Below are 18,716 nucleotides of genomic sequence, written 5' to 3'. Positions count from 1 at the left end.
CATCCCTAAAGAAGTGCCATTCATGACAGCGATATCTCAATCACTACTATGCATTACGCAGTTAATATTTCTTCCAACTATTCAAACCCATTTGTATTAAATAGTAACGGCAGACACTATTCAGTTTACATTTATAAATCTTTAATAGTTCAGGGTATAGTGCACATTAGAATAATTTACATTAGCTATGGTGGCTTTTTTCAGGTCATTTTATATGAAGTGATAGAGCGGAAACTTTTAAACATTCTTGCTACTGAAAACAAACAAACAAAAACCCCACACGTGTATACACTGGTCAGAATTTGACCAAAACTGATAAAAGAGCAGTGACATTCAGAGTTGAACCCACCCATTAAAAGTGAACTGTAAAAAGAAAAAGATTTTTGTAAATAAACTAAAAGAACCCAAATCAGCAGCAGGATAAATATGCAGAGCTAAAAATTGCAAATACTTTCACATTTAAGAACAAAATCAGGGAGCCCTCTCTGCCTTATTTATCTGAAACTCAAGCCTGGCCCAAGTAAAAGTTGTTACCATGGAGTGGCTGTTAGGCAGTCTGTGTGAAATCGATTGATAGTCTTAATCCATTTTCCAGTGGGCAGGTATTGCTGTTGTGAAATCCAGCCCTGCAACTGTGGCCTTTGCAGAATCAGCAAGACTGACCTGCTCTCTAATCACATTGGCAGAGCAGCGCAAGGACATTTTCACTGCTTCTCACAGTGCTGCATTTCTGCCTTCACTCCCTGGTATCACCTATCTGGCACCTTTCATGAGCACTAAATTAACTTTTCTTTAGTTAAAGAGCCTGTCTCAGTCCCTAAGGCTGTAAGGGTGAAAATCACCCAGGTTCCTAGTGGCCGTGGAAGACCCTAGTCTAGCAGAAGCATACTGGCGTAAGGAGTAAGCTGTCGTGGAACAGAATTACATGTCGAGCCCTGACATGTTACAGAGCCTAGTACTGAGCTGGTGCGGTACAAGTGGCAGTTTGGGGTCAAGCTGGAGAAGGAACGAGTGCATAACCACTGTACTAACATGATCCAGCCTACTGCTGCTTACATAAAAGAAATGATGGGTGGTTATTATTTATAAAATAAATAAATACAATTATACAATATAATTATATAAACCCATTATAAAATATAAGCAAGCATGCAACCCATGCTCTGGATAATTTAATGTTCCCATGGGTGCACTGGCTGCACACCCCTCTCCAGCAATGCATATGCAAAGAGGACTACAACATGGGGACAGAAGGGACTACATTTCCCAGCAACCCTCTCTTCTCCTGGGTTACTGAAAGAGGTCAGCTTGGAAGCAGCCTGAGCTAACCTGGGGAGTTGCAGCCCACCCAGCTCATGGAATCTCAGCCTCAGACCCTAAAGTCACGGTCAGCTACATGGGATTGTATAAACATTCCAGATTGGTCCCCAAAGCAGCTTGTTCACACTAAAAGTTCACACCCTCTGTCCTGTAGGTGTTTTTTTAGAAGTGTAACAGAAACAAGCTGGGGCTGGCCAAGACGATTTTCGGATCCAGCTATGAATGGCTGTTTAGAACTGTAACCGTCCTATGTTTGCTTAACCTGATGCCACATTTGGAAACGTACTCTTTTCCAAAAATACTCTCTGCTCTAATTTTAAGTGGCTTCTTCTCGGCTTTCTATGCTACTAAGCAAGAGGACTGCTGATTCAGAGTTACTGGTTTTTTTCCCTCGCTAGTTTATAAAACTTATACACTGTTAATAACTACAGAGAGGATGAAACAACTGCAAACACACACACAGACTGGACTCCAAAACTGTAGGCTTTGAAGAGGAGTGTCAACGGTGCTATGTAATAACATACTATATTCTTATAGTTTCCTTGCTTGTTACAATTTTGGGAGGAAACAGTTTTTTTCTCTGGATTCATTATTGAGGCATGTGGCTTGCATGACAAAAGTGTGACCACTACACAAGAGTAGTTACTGAACCCAGACAATTCATAACCGAGGCCCAATTCCATCCTCATCAAAATAATTGAGAATGTTTGCTTTATATTTCTATGGGAACAGGATCAGACCCTAACTGAGGTAGCCTCCAAATGATTATGTTTTCTCCCTCTGTCGTGGAGCTATCCAACCAGAGAATAAGGTTATTTAATGTGAATAAATTACATTTTAGAAATTGTACTTTGTTCACTGATGTTGCCCTTGCATATTAATAAAATTCAAACAAGTCGACTATCCACAGACAGTAGTAAACTTTGCACCTATCTCTCACCAATATGGGGATACTTCATGAGATAAAAGTACTGGATCAAACCCAGTACCATCCTGCACATCTAAATTAGATTTTTAAAGGACATGTGGCATAAATGTCAACTCTCAAAGGGCCAGAAGGCAATTGTATGTATTTATTGCATTATTTGTATTTTGATATATCATATATATTTTGGTGCTTTTGATTGCAGGAGAGAATTTTCTTAGGTGGAAAAATAAGTGCACAGAAATAACAGGAAATAACAAAATAAAACTCCCAGTGGCACTAGCCTATGAAATAACAATATTTCATAGAGGCAAACGTGGTGGAATGAACTAAGCATTGCATCCCAAACAAGAATGTGATCACCCTCTTGATTTGTATATGGAATTCCGCAGCATGATCAAATATAGAACGACGCATGATGGGCTCCACTCACCCCACTGGCATCTCTCGGTGGTTGTTCTGGGGATTAACTCTTCCAGTTGGAACACCCACTCCCGGTGGTGTCTCGCCTGCTGTCACTCTGCTCCTGGCCCCACATCACTCTAAGAACCAGTGTCCCGTTCATTGCCTTTTAGCCATGCTACAATCCGCACTCCCCCTTTTCTGGGGCTAGTACCACAGTCCAACTGGCCAGTCCCTTCCACAGTGGCAAGTGGGAGCAAAGGAGAGATCTAGACCCATCCTCTATTCCAGATGCCAGCACGGGTACCCTGTATCTGTCAGCTACATGCTACGCCACTTCCAACCTCTCAGTACATTTCCCTAAGGGTATGTCTACACTACCCCGCTAGTTCGAACTAGCGGGGTAATGTATGCATACCGAACTTGCTAATGAAGCCCGGGATTTGAATTTCCCAGGCTTCATTAGCATAAAGCCGGCTCCGCCATTTTTAAAAGCCGGCTAGTGCGAACCCCGTGACGCGTGGCTACACGCGGCACGGGCTAGATAGTTCGAACTACGTAGTTATTCCGAACTATCCGTACGCCTCGTGGAATGAGATTGCAAATCATGAATAGAAGAAGAGGTGGGAATAGATCAGTCAGTCCCTATTTTCCAGTATTTTCCCAATCCCTGGGACTTTTGGAGGAATAGGGCACCCCCACCCCCAGTTCATTTTGTTGTTCACCTTAAAAACTTGTTCTAGGACACATGATCAAAAATGCTCAAGTGAGAAATTTTGCAACATGTGTCTTTTATAGTCTTTGCACGCCTCCCACTTTTCCAGTTCCTGATGTCGTGCAAAAGAATAGATCAGAAATATCAGGCTAAGCAAAAACCATGCCCAAGGAACTGAAACAAACTGCTGCATGGATTGTTCAGGAAAGACGGTTTGCCCAATTCTGGTTCACAGAGCAAAAGGGCTGAGTCAGAGGAAAGGCCACATGTATTTGCAACTTCTGCTTTTCGATCCAGAAACAACAGGAGCATAGCGGGAAAGTGCAGCTTATTCTAGCCCCTCCTCCTCCTTTCTTCCCTTTGCCAGGGTTTAGAATTTTAAGCTATCCCTTTCCTATTGCAGCTCCAGTAGCCCACAAAGCTCTTAGTAAAATACAGGAGAGGATGACTGTACATTTGGGAGCTGAAGCTGCAACGTGTTCTCGCTCTACCTCTGGAACTCCTTGCCAGAGGATGTGGTTAAGACTAGGAGAGGAATCACATGAGGATTACCTGTTGTGATCCCTCTCTCTGGGGTATCTGGTATTGGCCACTGTTGGCAGACAGGACACTGGACTGGATGGACCATTGTTTCTGACCCAATATGGCCATGTAGTGCAACAATAAGTGCATAGGTGGCTGTCCTCTTGAAATGATGCAGTGCAGAAAGGTCACACAACCATTCAGAGCCTGGGTCAGCCCTTTGGTCACTTCTCCGACTGGTTGGCGACAGACCCACTCTGCGTGTGGCTCTTTCTTGTCAAACATCAGCCCTTGAAAGTCAACAGTGTGCCCTTGTAACCAACAAGGCTAATGGCATATCAGGTTGCATCAGGAGGAGCATTGCCAGCAGATCTAGAGATGTGATTATTCCCCTTTATTCAGCTCTGGTGAGGCCACCTCTGGAGTACTGAGTACAGTTCTGGGCCCCCCACTACAGAGAGGATGTGGACACATTGGAGAGGGTCCAGTGGAGGGCAACCAAAATGATGAGGGGTCTGGAGCACATGACTTATGAGGAGTGGCTGAGGAAGCTGGGTCTGTTTAGTCTGTAGAAGCAAAGAGTGAGGGAGGATTTGCTAGCAGCCTTCAACTTCCTGTAGAGAGGTTCCAAATAGAATGGAGAGAGGCTGTTCTCAGTAGTGACAGATGGCAGAACAAGGAGCAATGGTCTCAAGTTACAGTGGGGGAGGTGTAGGTTGGATATTAGGAAAAACTATTTCACTAGAAGGGTGGGGAAGCACTGGGATAGGTTCCCTAGGGAAGTGGTAGAATCTCCATCCCTAGAGGTTTTTAAGTCTCGGCTTGACAAAGCCCTGGCTGGGTTGATTTAGTTGGGATTGGTCCTTCTTAGGGCAGAGGGCTGGACTTGATGACCTCCTGAGGCCTCTTCCAGCCCTGGGATTCTATGATTCCACGATTAAAGCCATTAGGATGGTCAGTGAGGAAGGACGGGTAACTGAGCTGCCAGCGTGCTGCACCGTCTCCTTTGACCCAAGTGGCGTGCACAAGTAAATCACGGTGGATGGATGAGATGACCACATGTCCACACTTGTATGAGAGCTGGCTGAACGAGGTGGCACACAGAAAAGATGGAGATACTGGTGGTGGTTTGGGGCAACCAAATGGGAAAATGGCAATGTTTCTGCCGGGTCCCTCAAATTAAGGGGTACCCCCTTGGTCTGCCACTGTGCCATTTGGGGTTTTGTTAGATCTTCCACTGCCCCAGGATATTCAGGTAGCAGAGTGCAACTTTTCCTCCTCTTCACCCACTAGTAGCGTGCTCTACACTGGGCTACCGCTGGGGATAGAATCATAGAACCATAGGATGATTTGCAAATCAGCCGGCTAGTGCGAACCCCGTTCCACGAGGCGTACAGATAGTTCGGATTAGAAGCCTAATCCGAACTATCTAGTCCGTGCCGCGTGTAGCCGCCCAGCATGGGGTTCGCACTAGCTGGCTTTTAAAAATGGCGGTGCCGGCTTTATGCTAATGAAGCCCGGGAAATTCAAATCCTGGGCTTCATTAGCAAGTTCAGTATGCATACATTACCCCCCTAGTTCGAACTAGGGGGGTAGTGTAGACATACCCTTAGTGTAGATGCATTACCTAAGACTTAGGGTGTGTCTAGACTACAGGGGTTTTTTTGGGGGGGGGGGTTTCGAAAAAAGTGGCCTTTTTTTGAAAAAAATTCCCCTGCATCTAGACTGCTGCCGCGTTCTTTTGAAAGTAAATCAAAAGAACATAGCGGGTTTTTTTTACTGCGGAAAACCTCGTTTTACGAGGAAGAATGCCTTTTTTTGAAAGTGCTCTTTGGAAAAAAGGTGCTATGTAATGCAAACTGCGCTTTTTCGAAAGAGAGCATCCAGACTGCCTGGGTGCTCTCTTTCAAAAAAGCAGCTTGCTTTTTCAAAAGTACTGGTTGTAGTCTAGTAATAGAGATGTAGCAGTGTTAGTATGATCTTGCTGAAACAAAAAAACAACAACTATGCAGCACTTTAAAGACTAACAAGATGGTGTATTAGGTGATGAGCTTTCCTGGACCAGACCCACGGCCTCAGATCACATTCTGGAAGAGAATTGGCATGACCATATATACCAAAGGAATAGAATGATTCCTTTGGTATATATGGTCGTGCCAATTCTCTTCCAGAATGTGATCTGAGGCCGTGGGTCTGGCTCAGGAAAGCTCATCACCTAGTAAACCATCTGGCTCTAGTCTAGCCACTCTTTTTCGAAAGAGGCTTGCAGTCTAGACGTAGCCTTAGAGCCCTAGGAAGCACTGGGGAGTCATTAGTTCGAATTACTCTGGGGAGTCGTTATTTCGAAATAGCAGTACCGGAGCATCCACACCACCGTTTTTTCGGTAACCTCTCCAGCCCACCGAGGTGGGAGAACTGGATCCGGGCCAAGAAGCACGAGGCTTATTCCTTGGTGCTCCTAGAGGATTTTTTCCTACAAATAGTTTTCCTTTAGCGCTCTGCCATCCTCCTTCGTCCTCGCTGGGGCTGTTCTCCCCATCGCCCGTCTCCCAGCGCTGGCGCCTTGGGCTTTGCAGCGGCAGGGCTGGGCTGTACAAAAGCTAGCGAAGCAGGGGCAGGCAGGGAATTGGAGCTGTAGGGCCTGTTGGAAGCGTCACCAGCAAACTCCTCCCCTGGCGGAAGCGTGGCTCCAGCAGCACCTCCGAGCTAGGTCCGCCCGGCCAGTGGTGGCTGGCTGGGTTTTGTGCCTGCAGGTCTCTCGCGGTGCGATGTTGCCCTGTAATCTCTGCCTTGCTCCTTCCGAGGTGGGGGAAACTTGGCTTTTCTCGCTTTTTCTTCCTTTTTTAAGATCTGTCCAGCTCCCCCACCCAGGGTCCTTTATTTAAAAATAATAATAATAACCCACCCGATTGGCCGCATAATTCTTACTCTAGCGGGGTCTGTGTGTTCGAACCGAGCGCCCCGTGTAAACGCACAGGTAACGTGGAATAGTGATAGAAATGTAGCCGTGTTAGTCTGGGGTAGTTGAAGCAAAATGCAGGACAATGTAGCACTTTAAAGACTAACAAGATGGTTTATTAGATGATGAGCTTTCGTGGGCCAGACCCACTTCCTCAGATCACATGTAAAGGTAACGTGGAGACAGCTGGGGGGCGGGCGCGTGGTGTCGGAATCCGGAGCGCAGCAGAGCGGTAAGCTTACACTGCTGCCTGTGACACAAGAAAGCGGGGCTGGTTTTCTCGCTAGGGCTCGGACCGGTCCTCTTTGCAGCGGGGAGCTCCGGCTGACTCTAGCCGTTCGCTGGCTGGGTTACAAGCTAAATGGGGACGGATGACGGTAACAATATTAGAAGGTGTTTTTTTCTGTTCATAACCAACCCGGGTGTTTTCCAAATGGCAGACGCTGGGCAAAATCCACGACAGAATTGATCTGCCTCCATCAGTGACAATCTCTCTGTGTAGCTAGACGTGTGTGTATGTGTGTGTGTGCGTGTGTGTGTTATAGGCAAATAAACAGCGTTGTGGTTCAGTGTTATGTTACAATAAAGCTAGGGGAAAAGCAACACACCGGTCTGCAACCAGGAAATGCAAGCAGCGCGGAGTTGGTGTATTTCATTTACAAAGTACATTTGATTTTTTTTTTTTTTTTGTCCGTTGCAAATCTGCTTTTAGCTTTGGAACTCACTAGAATCGGCTTTCGTCCGTCGTTCCTGCTAGGTAGATAAACTTAAATACTGTTTTCGGAAACATCCTTTTGTCCGATGAAAATGATTGCGTGTGTTTCCTCAGAGCCAAGCGTTACAGAGGATCTGGACGAAAAATAGATTCTGCAGAACAATATGATCTTTTCCTCTGGCTGGTTCATTTTTTTTTTTTTTTTAAAAAGCCAGTTATTCTTTAAAGAAATAATGAGCCAGGAAAGAAGATGAGTGTTTCTTTCATTAACCTAATGGTAATTGCGAAAAGACTCCTCTTTTGTCAGTTTCACCTAATCAAAACCGAATTTCTGTATGTGGCACTGACAGAATCAGTAAAACTTCACCTTCGACTTTATTGATCTGAACAGACAGGCAGAGTTTTCTATGGTGTTCAATTTAGGGAATTAAAAAAAATCACTCCACTAACAGCATTTGGTACATTTCTAACCCATATGTCACCTCAGTGCTTTAAATAATTATATTTGCATGCAGGGAGTGATTCATAAATATGTCAGGATTGTGAAATATAGGCAGGCATTTCAAACTTTCTATTTAAAAAACATGAATTATGGCCACGAAAAATGTGTTCCCATTTAAGGGTGATACGAAGTATTTGGTGTCTAGTACGGAGGCCCATCCATCATATAGACAATAAAGAGAGTTTTTGCCTGACGTTGGAAATTTATGGTTGCCCTTCTCCTCTCTAATAACTCAAGCATTGTGTCAGCCTGTGACAGCCTTTGCAGAAAAACAGCAACCCTGTTATCAATCAAAAAGCCCTTTTACATTTTTAGCAAAACTCGGATCATCCAGACACCCTTTTAATGTATATATTACATCATTATAGATCATTCTGCACTTTTACTGCAACTCAACAAAATGATCCATCACATCAGGGCAGCCCTGATGAACGCTGATGTAAATTATTTGTACGTCACTAGTACAGTCCACAATGAAAAATGGACTTTAGGAGGAATTAATTTTAGGGTGTAAAAAATAAAGATGAAAGTAACTAGGATCAGGGGAAAGACCTAAAAAAGTATCAATAGGGGGTGCTTGGAAACAAACTCACTTCTGAACGTTATTAATTTTTAAAAACCTTTTCAGGATCATGGACCTAGACTATTATATATCTAAAATTGGGGAGATGGAAGAAACATGGAAATATATAACACCTCCGCCCACACACACAGCTAGTGTGTAATTATTCCAAGGAGTATAACCAACTTGCCAATTGTGCATGGAGCAAAAGGTACCTGGATTGCAAATGTCAATTGTATATGTAGCTTACAGCTTTCCTTTAGATTTAAATGGGCACCACTCCCAATACTGCTAAGCTACATCTGTTAGATCTGCATACTTTCCTTAACAAACTTGTCCGTAAACCAGGTCTCAGTCCTGGATCCAACTAAAGACGCTGCAAGATTGTCTCCATTTGCGTGACTCACTGTTAATTTATGAAGGATTACTGTAACTAAATATGTGCAATATTATTCTCATACTCCCAGGGCTTGTACCAAAGAAAGCTTAACTGCTTTTGAGATTTCTGCAATTCCATGATCAACCCAACGTGTTACTGCTAGAAAGTTATTTATTTCGCTCTTACAGTCGTGGCAGTAAATATTAATTTGTTAAAAGGTTCTGAATGTGGACTTATGAAGTTATTTGATGATTGAGAGGTTAGCCTTAGTACATTGAGTTGTGCCACCTGGATCCTACATCTACATGCATTTGATAGGAAACGTCACAACCTTTTTGTGTCATCAAACTCGTTTGCTTTGCTGCCCCAACTCCCTTTAAAGAGACCTTAAAACTTACTTAAAATAAAACTGAATTGTGAACTAATAACCACGCTGAACATAAAAGAGGCAGGCTACTTTTGGAACACAGCTGTTTAGTAAATAGATTCCAACCTAGGGGGTAAAATCTTCACGCACACACACAAACACACAAAAGAAACTCTTGCAGCAATAGGCGAGGCTGACAGAGGCTTTAACAGAGAAAAGTTTAATTTCATTGGTAATGTTAGCTTCTCTTTTCTCTCCTAGCATACTAACGGGGAAGGGGCCTGACAACTCACTGTAGGAAACATTTTAGGAACATGCATGTTATCCAAAACAATGGCAAACATGTACATTCCTGCTAGTTGGTTCAACAGATCACTGACAATTGAAGCGCATATTAGGTTAAACACGACTATTATCTTGCAGATGGCTCAAAAATGACCACTATTCATAAGAACATATAATTGTATTTCCTGCAGAAGAGGCAAAGAATGCATTCAGATAGGTCTTGCTTATATATTTTAAGAAGGCACTTACCACCCTGATATTACATATTTTTGTAGAATTAGCCAATACAAACAGAGGCTAGGTTTAGAAATCTAATCCGCGGCTGGCAAGCATTCAAAATATGTTCTTTTATTAACACGGGCAGCATTGAAAATAATTGCCCCCCCCCCCATCCTCTCCTCCGCCCTACGGCGGGGTACCGGTGCAGATAGATCAATTTCAGTGTGAACACATCCCCCAGTCTCTTATTTAAAAAAAAAAGTTTTTCTTTCTCCAAAAATGCACACGCAGTATTTCTGATGGACCGTATTTCTTAGTCATCGTGTTTGCAGTCAAACAAATCCGCAAAAATGCCTCCCTTACGACTATTTGTGGCAAGGCAAATCTTTTTAGAACTCCCTTGCGTGGGTGAAGGGAGGCAAAATACAAATTAAGCCGTGAAAGAGACAAATAGGGGAAATATATTCGAGTCGGCCACACAAACCAGTCAACTCACTTTTTGGGGGAGGGAGGTCTCACTAAAAAAGCAAAGAACTGTGGGTGTTTTTTTAAAAAATAATTAGAGGCCTGGTGAGTGCTGGTTGTCCAGTTTAAAAGACCAAACGTCCTTTCGCAACACGAGCTACACACTGTGGCACTGAAATGCCAAGAGAAAGAGCCAGATTCCCAAGCAGGCAATGTGATGCGGTGATTTTTTTGCTCCGGCCTTTCCCGAGGGGAAAGAGTCCGGGATTTTTGGATGATCCTGACCAGGGTTTGCAGCTCACCAGCCTGACCTGTCAAGCGGATTATTTTAGAGGGAGATTAATAGGGGAGGCGGGCTGCAATAATAATCGTTTTGTTTGATGTGACAACTTTGATAGGCGTTGATTTACTTACAAACTGATAGGCTTTTAATTGAGCGCCTCCATCCAGCTTGAGATGAAAGGCAAACCGCATTGAAAAGCTGCCCGAGTGCCCGCGAGCCTCAATACTGATTAGCCATCTCGACAGTGAATAGTTCAAGGCATTTTCAAACTTTTCTCTCGCTCCCTTCTCCTCCTCAAATATCTTGCCAGCCCACTCCCTTTTAAGAGAAAATAAATCATTCCCATTGTGTGCAAATAAAATCGACTTGACATCCTTGCCAATCGCTGGTAGGTAAAGGAAAGTGGGGATCGGCGCGCGTTAATTAATTCTCTCCTTGCTCCAGATCTTAGTTTTGTTTTGAAGTGGAGCTTTATAACAAATCCACCACCATTTCAACCCGTAAATGCCAAACGGAAACCCGGCTTCATAGGATCATTAAACACGGAGCCCAGGCAGAGAGAGCGAGGCAGGGTAGAAACTATCTTTCCTGATGCATTAAAACAAACAAGAACGCCACGCCAAAAGCAGGCACGATTCTCATACATTTGCGCGTCTAAGAACGCTCCTAGAACGCTCATCTTTTAACTGTGCGCCGTGCGTTCTGAGCAGCGTAAATGGTTCATCAAGGCTAGGAAAATGGTTCAGGAGGGTTCCCGAGATAGATTTTTTATAAGCTTCTACTTAAAAAAAAAAAAAAAGCACCGGAAACTTGCACGTGTAAATGTGATTTACACTGCGCATCAAAGGCACAGCGCTAAACGTGCTGTCTTCTGAAGTTGCTAATTAAACTACCTGCTGTAGCTTCTGTTTGAGATTAAGGGTTTTTTTCTCCCCCTCGCTTGTAAACTTTCCCCTCTTTCCGTGTCATCAATACGCCGCTTGTTTTACACATGTACCGGGTTATCACCTTTGATTCCTCGGTTTAAACGTTGTAAGAGGCCCCTCCCGGGCCTTCCTCTACCCCCCACCTCCGCCCCAAAAAGCCTTCCCACCACTGACTCTACCTTAAGACAATTAATCTTTAGTCTTTCACCCTGGGAGGCAGGACAAATACAACGAGAAAACAGATAGGAGTCTCTCTGGTCCTGTAAGGAAAACAGCTGTTCCAAGCACTTTAATGCAAATGAACACAAATGAAGGTTTCAGCTTTTTTTTTATTCCAGAGTTTTACTGCACGCCATTTATCAAATGGACTTGACAACAAAAGAAAGAACCGGGGGGAAAACCCGGGGCAGATTTAAGTCATTTCCACTCTACGTGGGGGGGGGAGGAGAGACCTTACAGTGAAGTTGTGAGTCTTGTGAGTCTTGCTGGAAGGTCAATTTCTGGGGCAAGTCTTCCTTCGCTTTGCCCTCCAGTTTTCGCCCTCGCATAAAATGACCCCGTTTATTTTAACATCTGCCCGGGGGGATGCACGAACAAATGGGCCCTTTCCCCCTTTCAACTCTTAGTATACACACACACACACACACACACACACACACACACACACACACACACACACACACACACACACACACACACACACCTCTCTATCTCCAAAGGACGGCTGGCTTTTCAACGGCAAAGCTGGCTTTTAACAGAGACCTGCCATATATTTCTGTGACTTCCGAATTGGAAAGGGACTGGTTTAAAGGGAAAAAGACCTGGGAGAAAATGCCAACTGTAGCTACTAATCTAAGAGCACGAACTGACACTATTCTGGGGAGCGGGGACTGGGTTTCAAACATCCAGCAGACGCAACCACGCACACAGCAGAGAGTTCTTTCCGGTTCCCCGTCCCTTTTCCAGGATCAGGCCCCGCTCTAGCTGGAGTCCAGGTCAGGAATTGGACGCGATCTCTCAAGCAGTTGGCTTGTCCTTCGCTTGTCAAACGCGTCGTATCTCCCGAAGTGCCTTTTTGTACATGTTGGAGATGGCGTGGGCCCCCATGTCAGATCCGGATACAAAAGTAAGACATTGATTAACACATTTTGCCTGTGCAAAAAAAAAAAAAAAAAAAAAATGAGTTGGAGGAAGAGGGTTGGAGACTGAGGAGAGAAGCTGAAGGATTTTTGTGGTGGTGTTTTTTAAAGCCAACCCAGAGCACCAAAAAGAAGGGCGAAGTCGAACCAAAACTCTGCTAGCCTATGACCTACCCCCGGGGGCATTTCTCCTGAACAAATAATGGTGACATCTTTAAAGAAGGGCTGAGGAGACAGGTGCGTGTGTGCATACCAGAAACTGTGTGCATACATGGGCGTGCTGCACACACAGGTAGGTGGGTCGGTCGGTCGGTAGATTCCAGGCAAACAGACACGTGGGCAGCTCCAGGTCCAGGTTAGCGGAGCTACAAATGGCGAGTCAAGAGGCTGCTATCTAAAGCGAAAACTCCGTAACTGGGGCCCCAGCCTGGCCGAGCCTGTAGTGACATTCCGCGGCAGCTCCACGTGTCAATCTTAATTCTCCTCTAAACATTCCGCCGTGCCAAGCGCTTGAATGACAGGCAGCCGGGGGGAAAAAAAGCCCAGCCGTGGGTAGGTCCGTCTTCTTCGCCCTACTCATCCCTCCGTCCTCTTCTCCCCCCCCCCCCCACTCCAACCACCCCATCCTCCTCCTCAGGAGCCCAAGAAGCTGTTTAATAACCCAGGCAGGCGACAAGGGGGCTTGCACACACACATACACACAAACATACACCCAGCAGAGCCACCCTCGTTAATTACAGCGGCTCCGCCAAGGTAGATACGGTGGCGTCTCGGAGAAGTCACTCTCCCTTTTGTGGGCATACAAATTGAGTTTACTCGGGGAACGATTTATTCCTTACATTGAATGGCTCTTTCTCAAAGAAGCCCGTCTCTCTCCTCCTTCGTTTTCCCCTCCTCTCCCCCCCCCCCCCCTTTCTTCCTTCAAGTCACACCAGGCTTGTAATCAGCAACAAAAGCTGACATAAATCAAGGGCGGATTGACAGGGGCTGACAAATAACTGATTGATTGCGGTTGGGGAGCATTGACAATTGATGGAGGGGCGGAGAGACCCAAAAAAGCGAGGGGAGGAGGGCGGCGGGTGCAGCCCTGGGAACATGTGACAGTCACATCCCCCAATCTCTGCCTTGGGTTCCCAGTGTCATCAAAGGCCTGATTGGAGCGCTTCCAGGGGGAGGGCGGACTCTACCAAGTTTCACGTCCAGAACCACTTTGCAAATATGAAGCAGTAGGGAGAAAAATTGCTGCCTACGCCGCCTTTTCCTCCAGGGCCAGGCAGGACATAACCCAACCCGCTCCGCACTAGTCCTCGGTTTACTGGGGCAAGATTACAAAACGTGCCAAGGCTGAAATCACCCTGGGGGAGGGGGGCATAAAGCAACAGCCGCAACATGACGGCCTGGGTGGCTGCAGGCTTAAGCGGAAAACGCTGTATCAGTGCACTCGCGAAAGGCGGTCAGAGCCTGTGCTGCGGCTCGTAAGGGCGAGCGCGTCTTAAATAGGCGCTGGCTTCGTCCTTGCTTTTTTTTGCACGTCCCGGTCGAAGGGGCTGCGGAGAGCGAGGAGCATGGGGATGTGAAACACAAAATTAACGCCCAGCCAGTCCTAGGAGCAAAAAACCAGAAGGGGAGGGGAGAGCCCATGAAAACCGTAGGGAAGGGGGAGGGGGGGAGGAAAAAAAAAAAACCAAGCGCCAGCCCGGGGAACGTCACATCCCCTTGACCCTCCAATCACCTCGGGGTCCCATTTGATTGGAAGGCGGCAAAGGCTTTAATCTCAGCCTAATTCCGCTGCTTTTGAAGTGAGTTGCTTTGCCAGAGCCGGGGCTGGACGCGCAGCGACAGCAGCACAGCTGAGCGGCGGCAGAGGAGGGCGGCGAACGCAGCAGCTGGGGAGCCAGCGAGACGCACGCACCCCCACCCCGGGATTATTGTGCTTCTCCCCCCCTTCTCGCCGGGTTCCCCCCGCCTCCGCCAGAGACGTTTTCTGCCTCGGTGTGTTGGGGCGAGTTTGCTGGTTGGGGGGCGTGTGTGGCTCCCCCCCCCCTTCCCAAAGAGAGAAGGTTTCCGAGGCTGCCCCGCGCGACTCGCCCCAGTTTTCATGCGAGGTTTTGGGTCATGATCACATCGCCCTCGCTTTCTGCGGTAAGAAGTAGGAAGCTCAGCGGCGGCAGCGGAGACTTTGGCGTCGGCGGAGGCAGCAGCAGCAGCGCCCCAGATCTCGCCTGGCCGAACCGGCACGCTGGGAATACTACGAGCTGCTCCAAGCCTTTCTTCCACCCCGTCCCGCCCTCGGACCCCTTGCGCCAAGCCAAGCGGCTGCCCATCAAAGTCCTGAAAATGCTCACGGCTCGGACGGGACACATTTTGCACCCCGAGTACCTGCAGCCTCTGCCTTCCACCCCCGTGAGCCCCATCGAGGTAAGGAGCCGCAGGCGATGCCTGATTCTCCCCCCCCCCCCCGCCCCCGACGACGGTCTCTCTCTCCCCACGGTCACTAAAGGGCAGTCTCCCCGGCCCTTCTGCTCAGTTCAAGGCGGATCCAGCCGGACCTCCCTCCCTGCTTTTTGGGCTGGGGGAGGGGCTGTCATTTTTTTCAGGGAAAGTTTGTGCGTTGCTTTACACCCCTATTTTTTTCGGGGGGCTTCAACTTGAGGGCTGGATTTAGGGCCCCCCAGGCGCGAAATAGGCTTGATTTGGGGAGGGGATGTGGGTGCGGCTGCTCCCAGCTTCCCATGATCTTAGCCTGACTTAGGATGACACCCCACTTGCGATGGGGTATGGGAGGGGGGGGTCCGAGTCCAGTTTCTCCGCCTTGGGATGTTTGTAGGGACTCCCACTCCGAAGGAGGGGTGGGCGAAGGGATGTTTTCCTGGGAAAGTCTGCTCCCTCGGGAAGCGCCGGACCTTCCCGCAGCCTGGCGCGCCCGCTGACTCCGGAGCGGCTGGGAAACAGCGCGGCCAGCTAGAAATGGTGCAGTCGCTCCCTTTCGGGGACGCGCGTGCGGTGGGGACGAGGCAGAGCCAAGCGGCCAGAGGAAAACCTGAACTTTGCAGAGCCCCCCGGTAGAAGACACCGTTGCCTTTTTAAACCATTGTGGAAAATGGTGCATGGGGGTGGTGGAGGGGGGGGGGGGGAGCTGTCAGGATGATGGATGCGCACAAAATCGTGGCCCCCTTTTCAGGCCGCCCTGTGCAGGACGAGTCGGCCGCGGCCGGCTCCCGTGTGTGCTGCGAGCCCCCCCGATGCTGACCCGTTTGCCTTTGTGTGTCCCTCTTGCTCCCCCGCAGCTGGACGCCAAGAAGAGCCCCCTGGCCCTGCTGGCGCAGACCTGCTCGCAGATCGGCAAGCCCGACCCCTCGCCCTCCTCCAAGCTCTCCTCGGTCACCGCCAGCGGCGCGTCGGGGGACAAGGAGGCCAAGGCGGGCCCCTTGAAGCTCAGCGACATCGGCGTGGAGGACAAGTCGAGCTTCAAGCCCTACTCCAAGCCGGGCGCCGAGAAGAAGGAGCCGGGCCCGGCGGGCGGCGCCGCCGGCGGGGGCGCGGGCGGGGAGAAGTCGGGATTCCGGGTGCCGAGCGCCACCTGCCAGCCGTTCACGCCCAGGACAGGCAGCCCCAGCTCCAGCGCCTCCGCCTGCTCGCCGGGGCTGCTGCCGGCCGAGGCCAAGGCGGCGGGGGAGGAGAAGAAGGACGCGGAGGGCTGCGGCAAGGCGGGCAGCGGCGGCGCGGACGGGGGGCCGGGCGGCGCCAGCCTGGGCCACAGCCGGATTAGCGTCAGCTGTGGCGGGATTAACGCGGAGGGCGGGCCGCACCCCGAGGGCGCGCCGGGCGCCAAGGCCGCGGACTCGGTCTCTTGCAGCAGCAGCGGCCCCGCCACCTCGTCCGCCTCGGTGCTGGGCTCCGGCCTGGTGGCCCCCGTGTCGCCCTACAAGCCGGGCCAGACGGTCTTCCCGCTGCCGCCGGCGGGCATGAGCTACCCGGGCGCGCTGGCGGGCGCCTACGCCGGCTACCCGCCGCAGTTCCTGCCGCACGGCGTGGCGCTGGACCCCACCAAGTCCGGCAGCCTGGTCGGGGCGCAGCTGGCCGCCGCCGGCAGCCTGGGCTGCAGCAAGCCGGCCGGCTCCAGCCCGCTGGCCGGCGCCTCGCCGCCCTCCGTCATGACGGCCAGCCTGTGCCGCGATCCCTACTGCCTGAGCTACCACTGCGCCAGCCACCTGGCCGGCGCCGCCAGCGCCTCCTGCGCCCACGACCCGGCGCTCAAGTCCGGCTACCCGCTGGTCTACCCCACGCACCCGCTGCACAGCGTCCACTCCTCGCTGGCCGGCGCCACCCCGCCCTCGCTGGCCGGCCACCCCCTCTACCCCTACGGCTTCATGCTCCCCAACGACCCCCAGCCCCACATCTGCAACTGGGTGTCGGCCAACGGACCCTGCGACAAGCGCTTTGCCACCTCCGAGGAGCTGCTGAGCCACTTGCGGACCCACACGGCCTTCCCGGGCACCGATAAACTCCTCTCCGGCTACCCCAGCTCCTCCTCGCTGGCCAGCGCCGCCGCCGCGGCCATGGCCTGCCACATGCACATCCCCACCAGCGGGGCGCCGGGCAGCCCCGGCACGCTGGCCCTCCGCAGCCCGCACCACGCCTTGGGACTCAGCAGCCGCTACCACCCTTACTCCAAGAGTCCTTTGCCCACCCCGGGCGCCCCAGTGCCCGTCCCCGCCGCCACGGGACCTTACTATTCCCCCTACGCACTGTACGGGCAGAGACTCACCACAGCCTCCGCTCTGGGCTACCAGTGAGGCGTGGGGTAGGGATTGCAAACCAGCGGCCGGGGGAAGGGGGGTGTGGAAGAAAAAACAACCCACCCGCCCCCCCGCCACTTTCTACAAGCTGAAATCTGACTTTTTATAAAACTAGTGTTCATTTGAGGACTGGATCCGTGAGCACTGTATTTATTTATGTTAGCTTCAAGCGGGACAATGAATCATAAAGTGCATTACTTAACTGAGCTCAATAGGTAACAAAAAAAAAGTTGAACACCCATTGTAGAATATAAATAAAAAAAAAGAAATAGAGGTCTTCTTTAATGTTACTTTAAAATTGCTATGATTGTATTGTACGTTCTTATTTAATGTCTCCTTGAAACGAAAAAAAAAAAAACCTACATGCATGTTTGTTACTAAAAAAACAACAACTCGCAATTTGTCAATTATAACTTCAAATTGCAATTATTTTTACGGTGTATACAATTGAAAGAGAATTGGTATTTTTTTGTATGTAATCTGGAAGAAGGAAAAAACCCCCACAAAAAAACAATTCTATTCCAAAAACCTCATTTGCCTTATTTTGTTCTTTAAAAGGAACACTTAACTATTTTTAATTTTTAAGTCCACCCTGTAAAAGGGGGAAAGGTTTACGTCATGTACTAAAATAATAGACAATGTATCGCTTTAAAGATTAAAATTCCGTATATTTGATGTATTAAAAGCTTTTACTTTTTTTTGTAAACAGTCCGCTTTGAGTCTGTTACAAGCACAACGGGCTAGATGGGAGACTTAATTTCTCCTGAGGCGTTTATTCAATTTTAATTAAAATTTTTAAAACCCCAGTTTTATTATAACCCCCGGGCTCTCTCTTAAAAAAAAAAACCCGGTACATGTTGTATTCGTCCCTACGATCAGCTGTGCAGGAATGAAACTAGAGAACTAAAACTGGTTGAGTCTGGTTTTCCTGGGTGTTTTAAGAAACCAGTTGAACTACTGCTGACGTGAATGGGGAAAGCCAGTGTCTAAGACACTCTTTTTTGGGGAAGGAGGAGGAGGAGGGTTTGAGATGGAAAATAGACTTGATTTGAAAAGCTTGTCAATTACAGCGAGAGAAAGACACCCCCCCCCCCCATCACGACATGCAAAAATCAGCAGGTTTCAATGGCGGTATTGTAGAAATTTCGCGGGGCAAACGAGTGGCTGGTTAAAACAACTAACCAGCTCCTTCCAGGGTCTTCTCTCGCTCTCTTTTTTTTTAAGACGAAACC

General features: G+C 48.8%; 1 protein-coding gene across 1 annotated transcript; it reads left to right on the top strand.

Moving 5' to 3' along the window:
• The first annotated feature begins 14,433 nt into the window (after positions 1-14,433).
• Positions 14,434-18,190, top strand: ZNF503 (zinc finger protein 503). The gene is made up of 2 exons (XM_075934700.1): positions 14,434-15,103; positions 15,973-18,190. Exons 1-2 carry the CDS (start codon positions 14,801-14,803, stop codon positions 17,479-17,481), a joined length of 1,812 nt encoding a protein of 603 aa, XP_075790815.1. The 5' UTR covers positions 14,434-14,800; the 3' UTR covers positions 17,482-18,190.
• The last annotated feature ends 526 nt before the right edge of the window (positions 18,191-18,716 follow it).

Source organism: Pelodiscus sinensis, chromosome 8, assembly GCF_049634645.1.
Source record: "Pelodiscus sinensis isolate JC-2024 chromosome 8, ASM4963464v1, whole genome shotgun sequence".
Classification (NCBI taxonomy): Eukaryota; Metazoa; Chordata; order Testudines; family Trionychidae; genus Pelodiscus; species Pelodiscus sinensis.
Note: the sequence above shows the minus strand (reverse complement) of the source record. Positions and strands in the feature narration are given on the sequence as shown.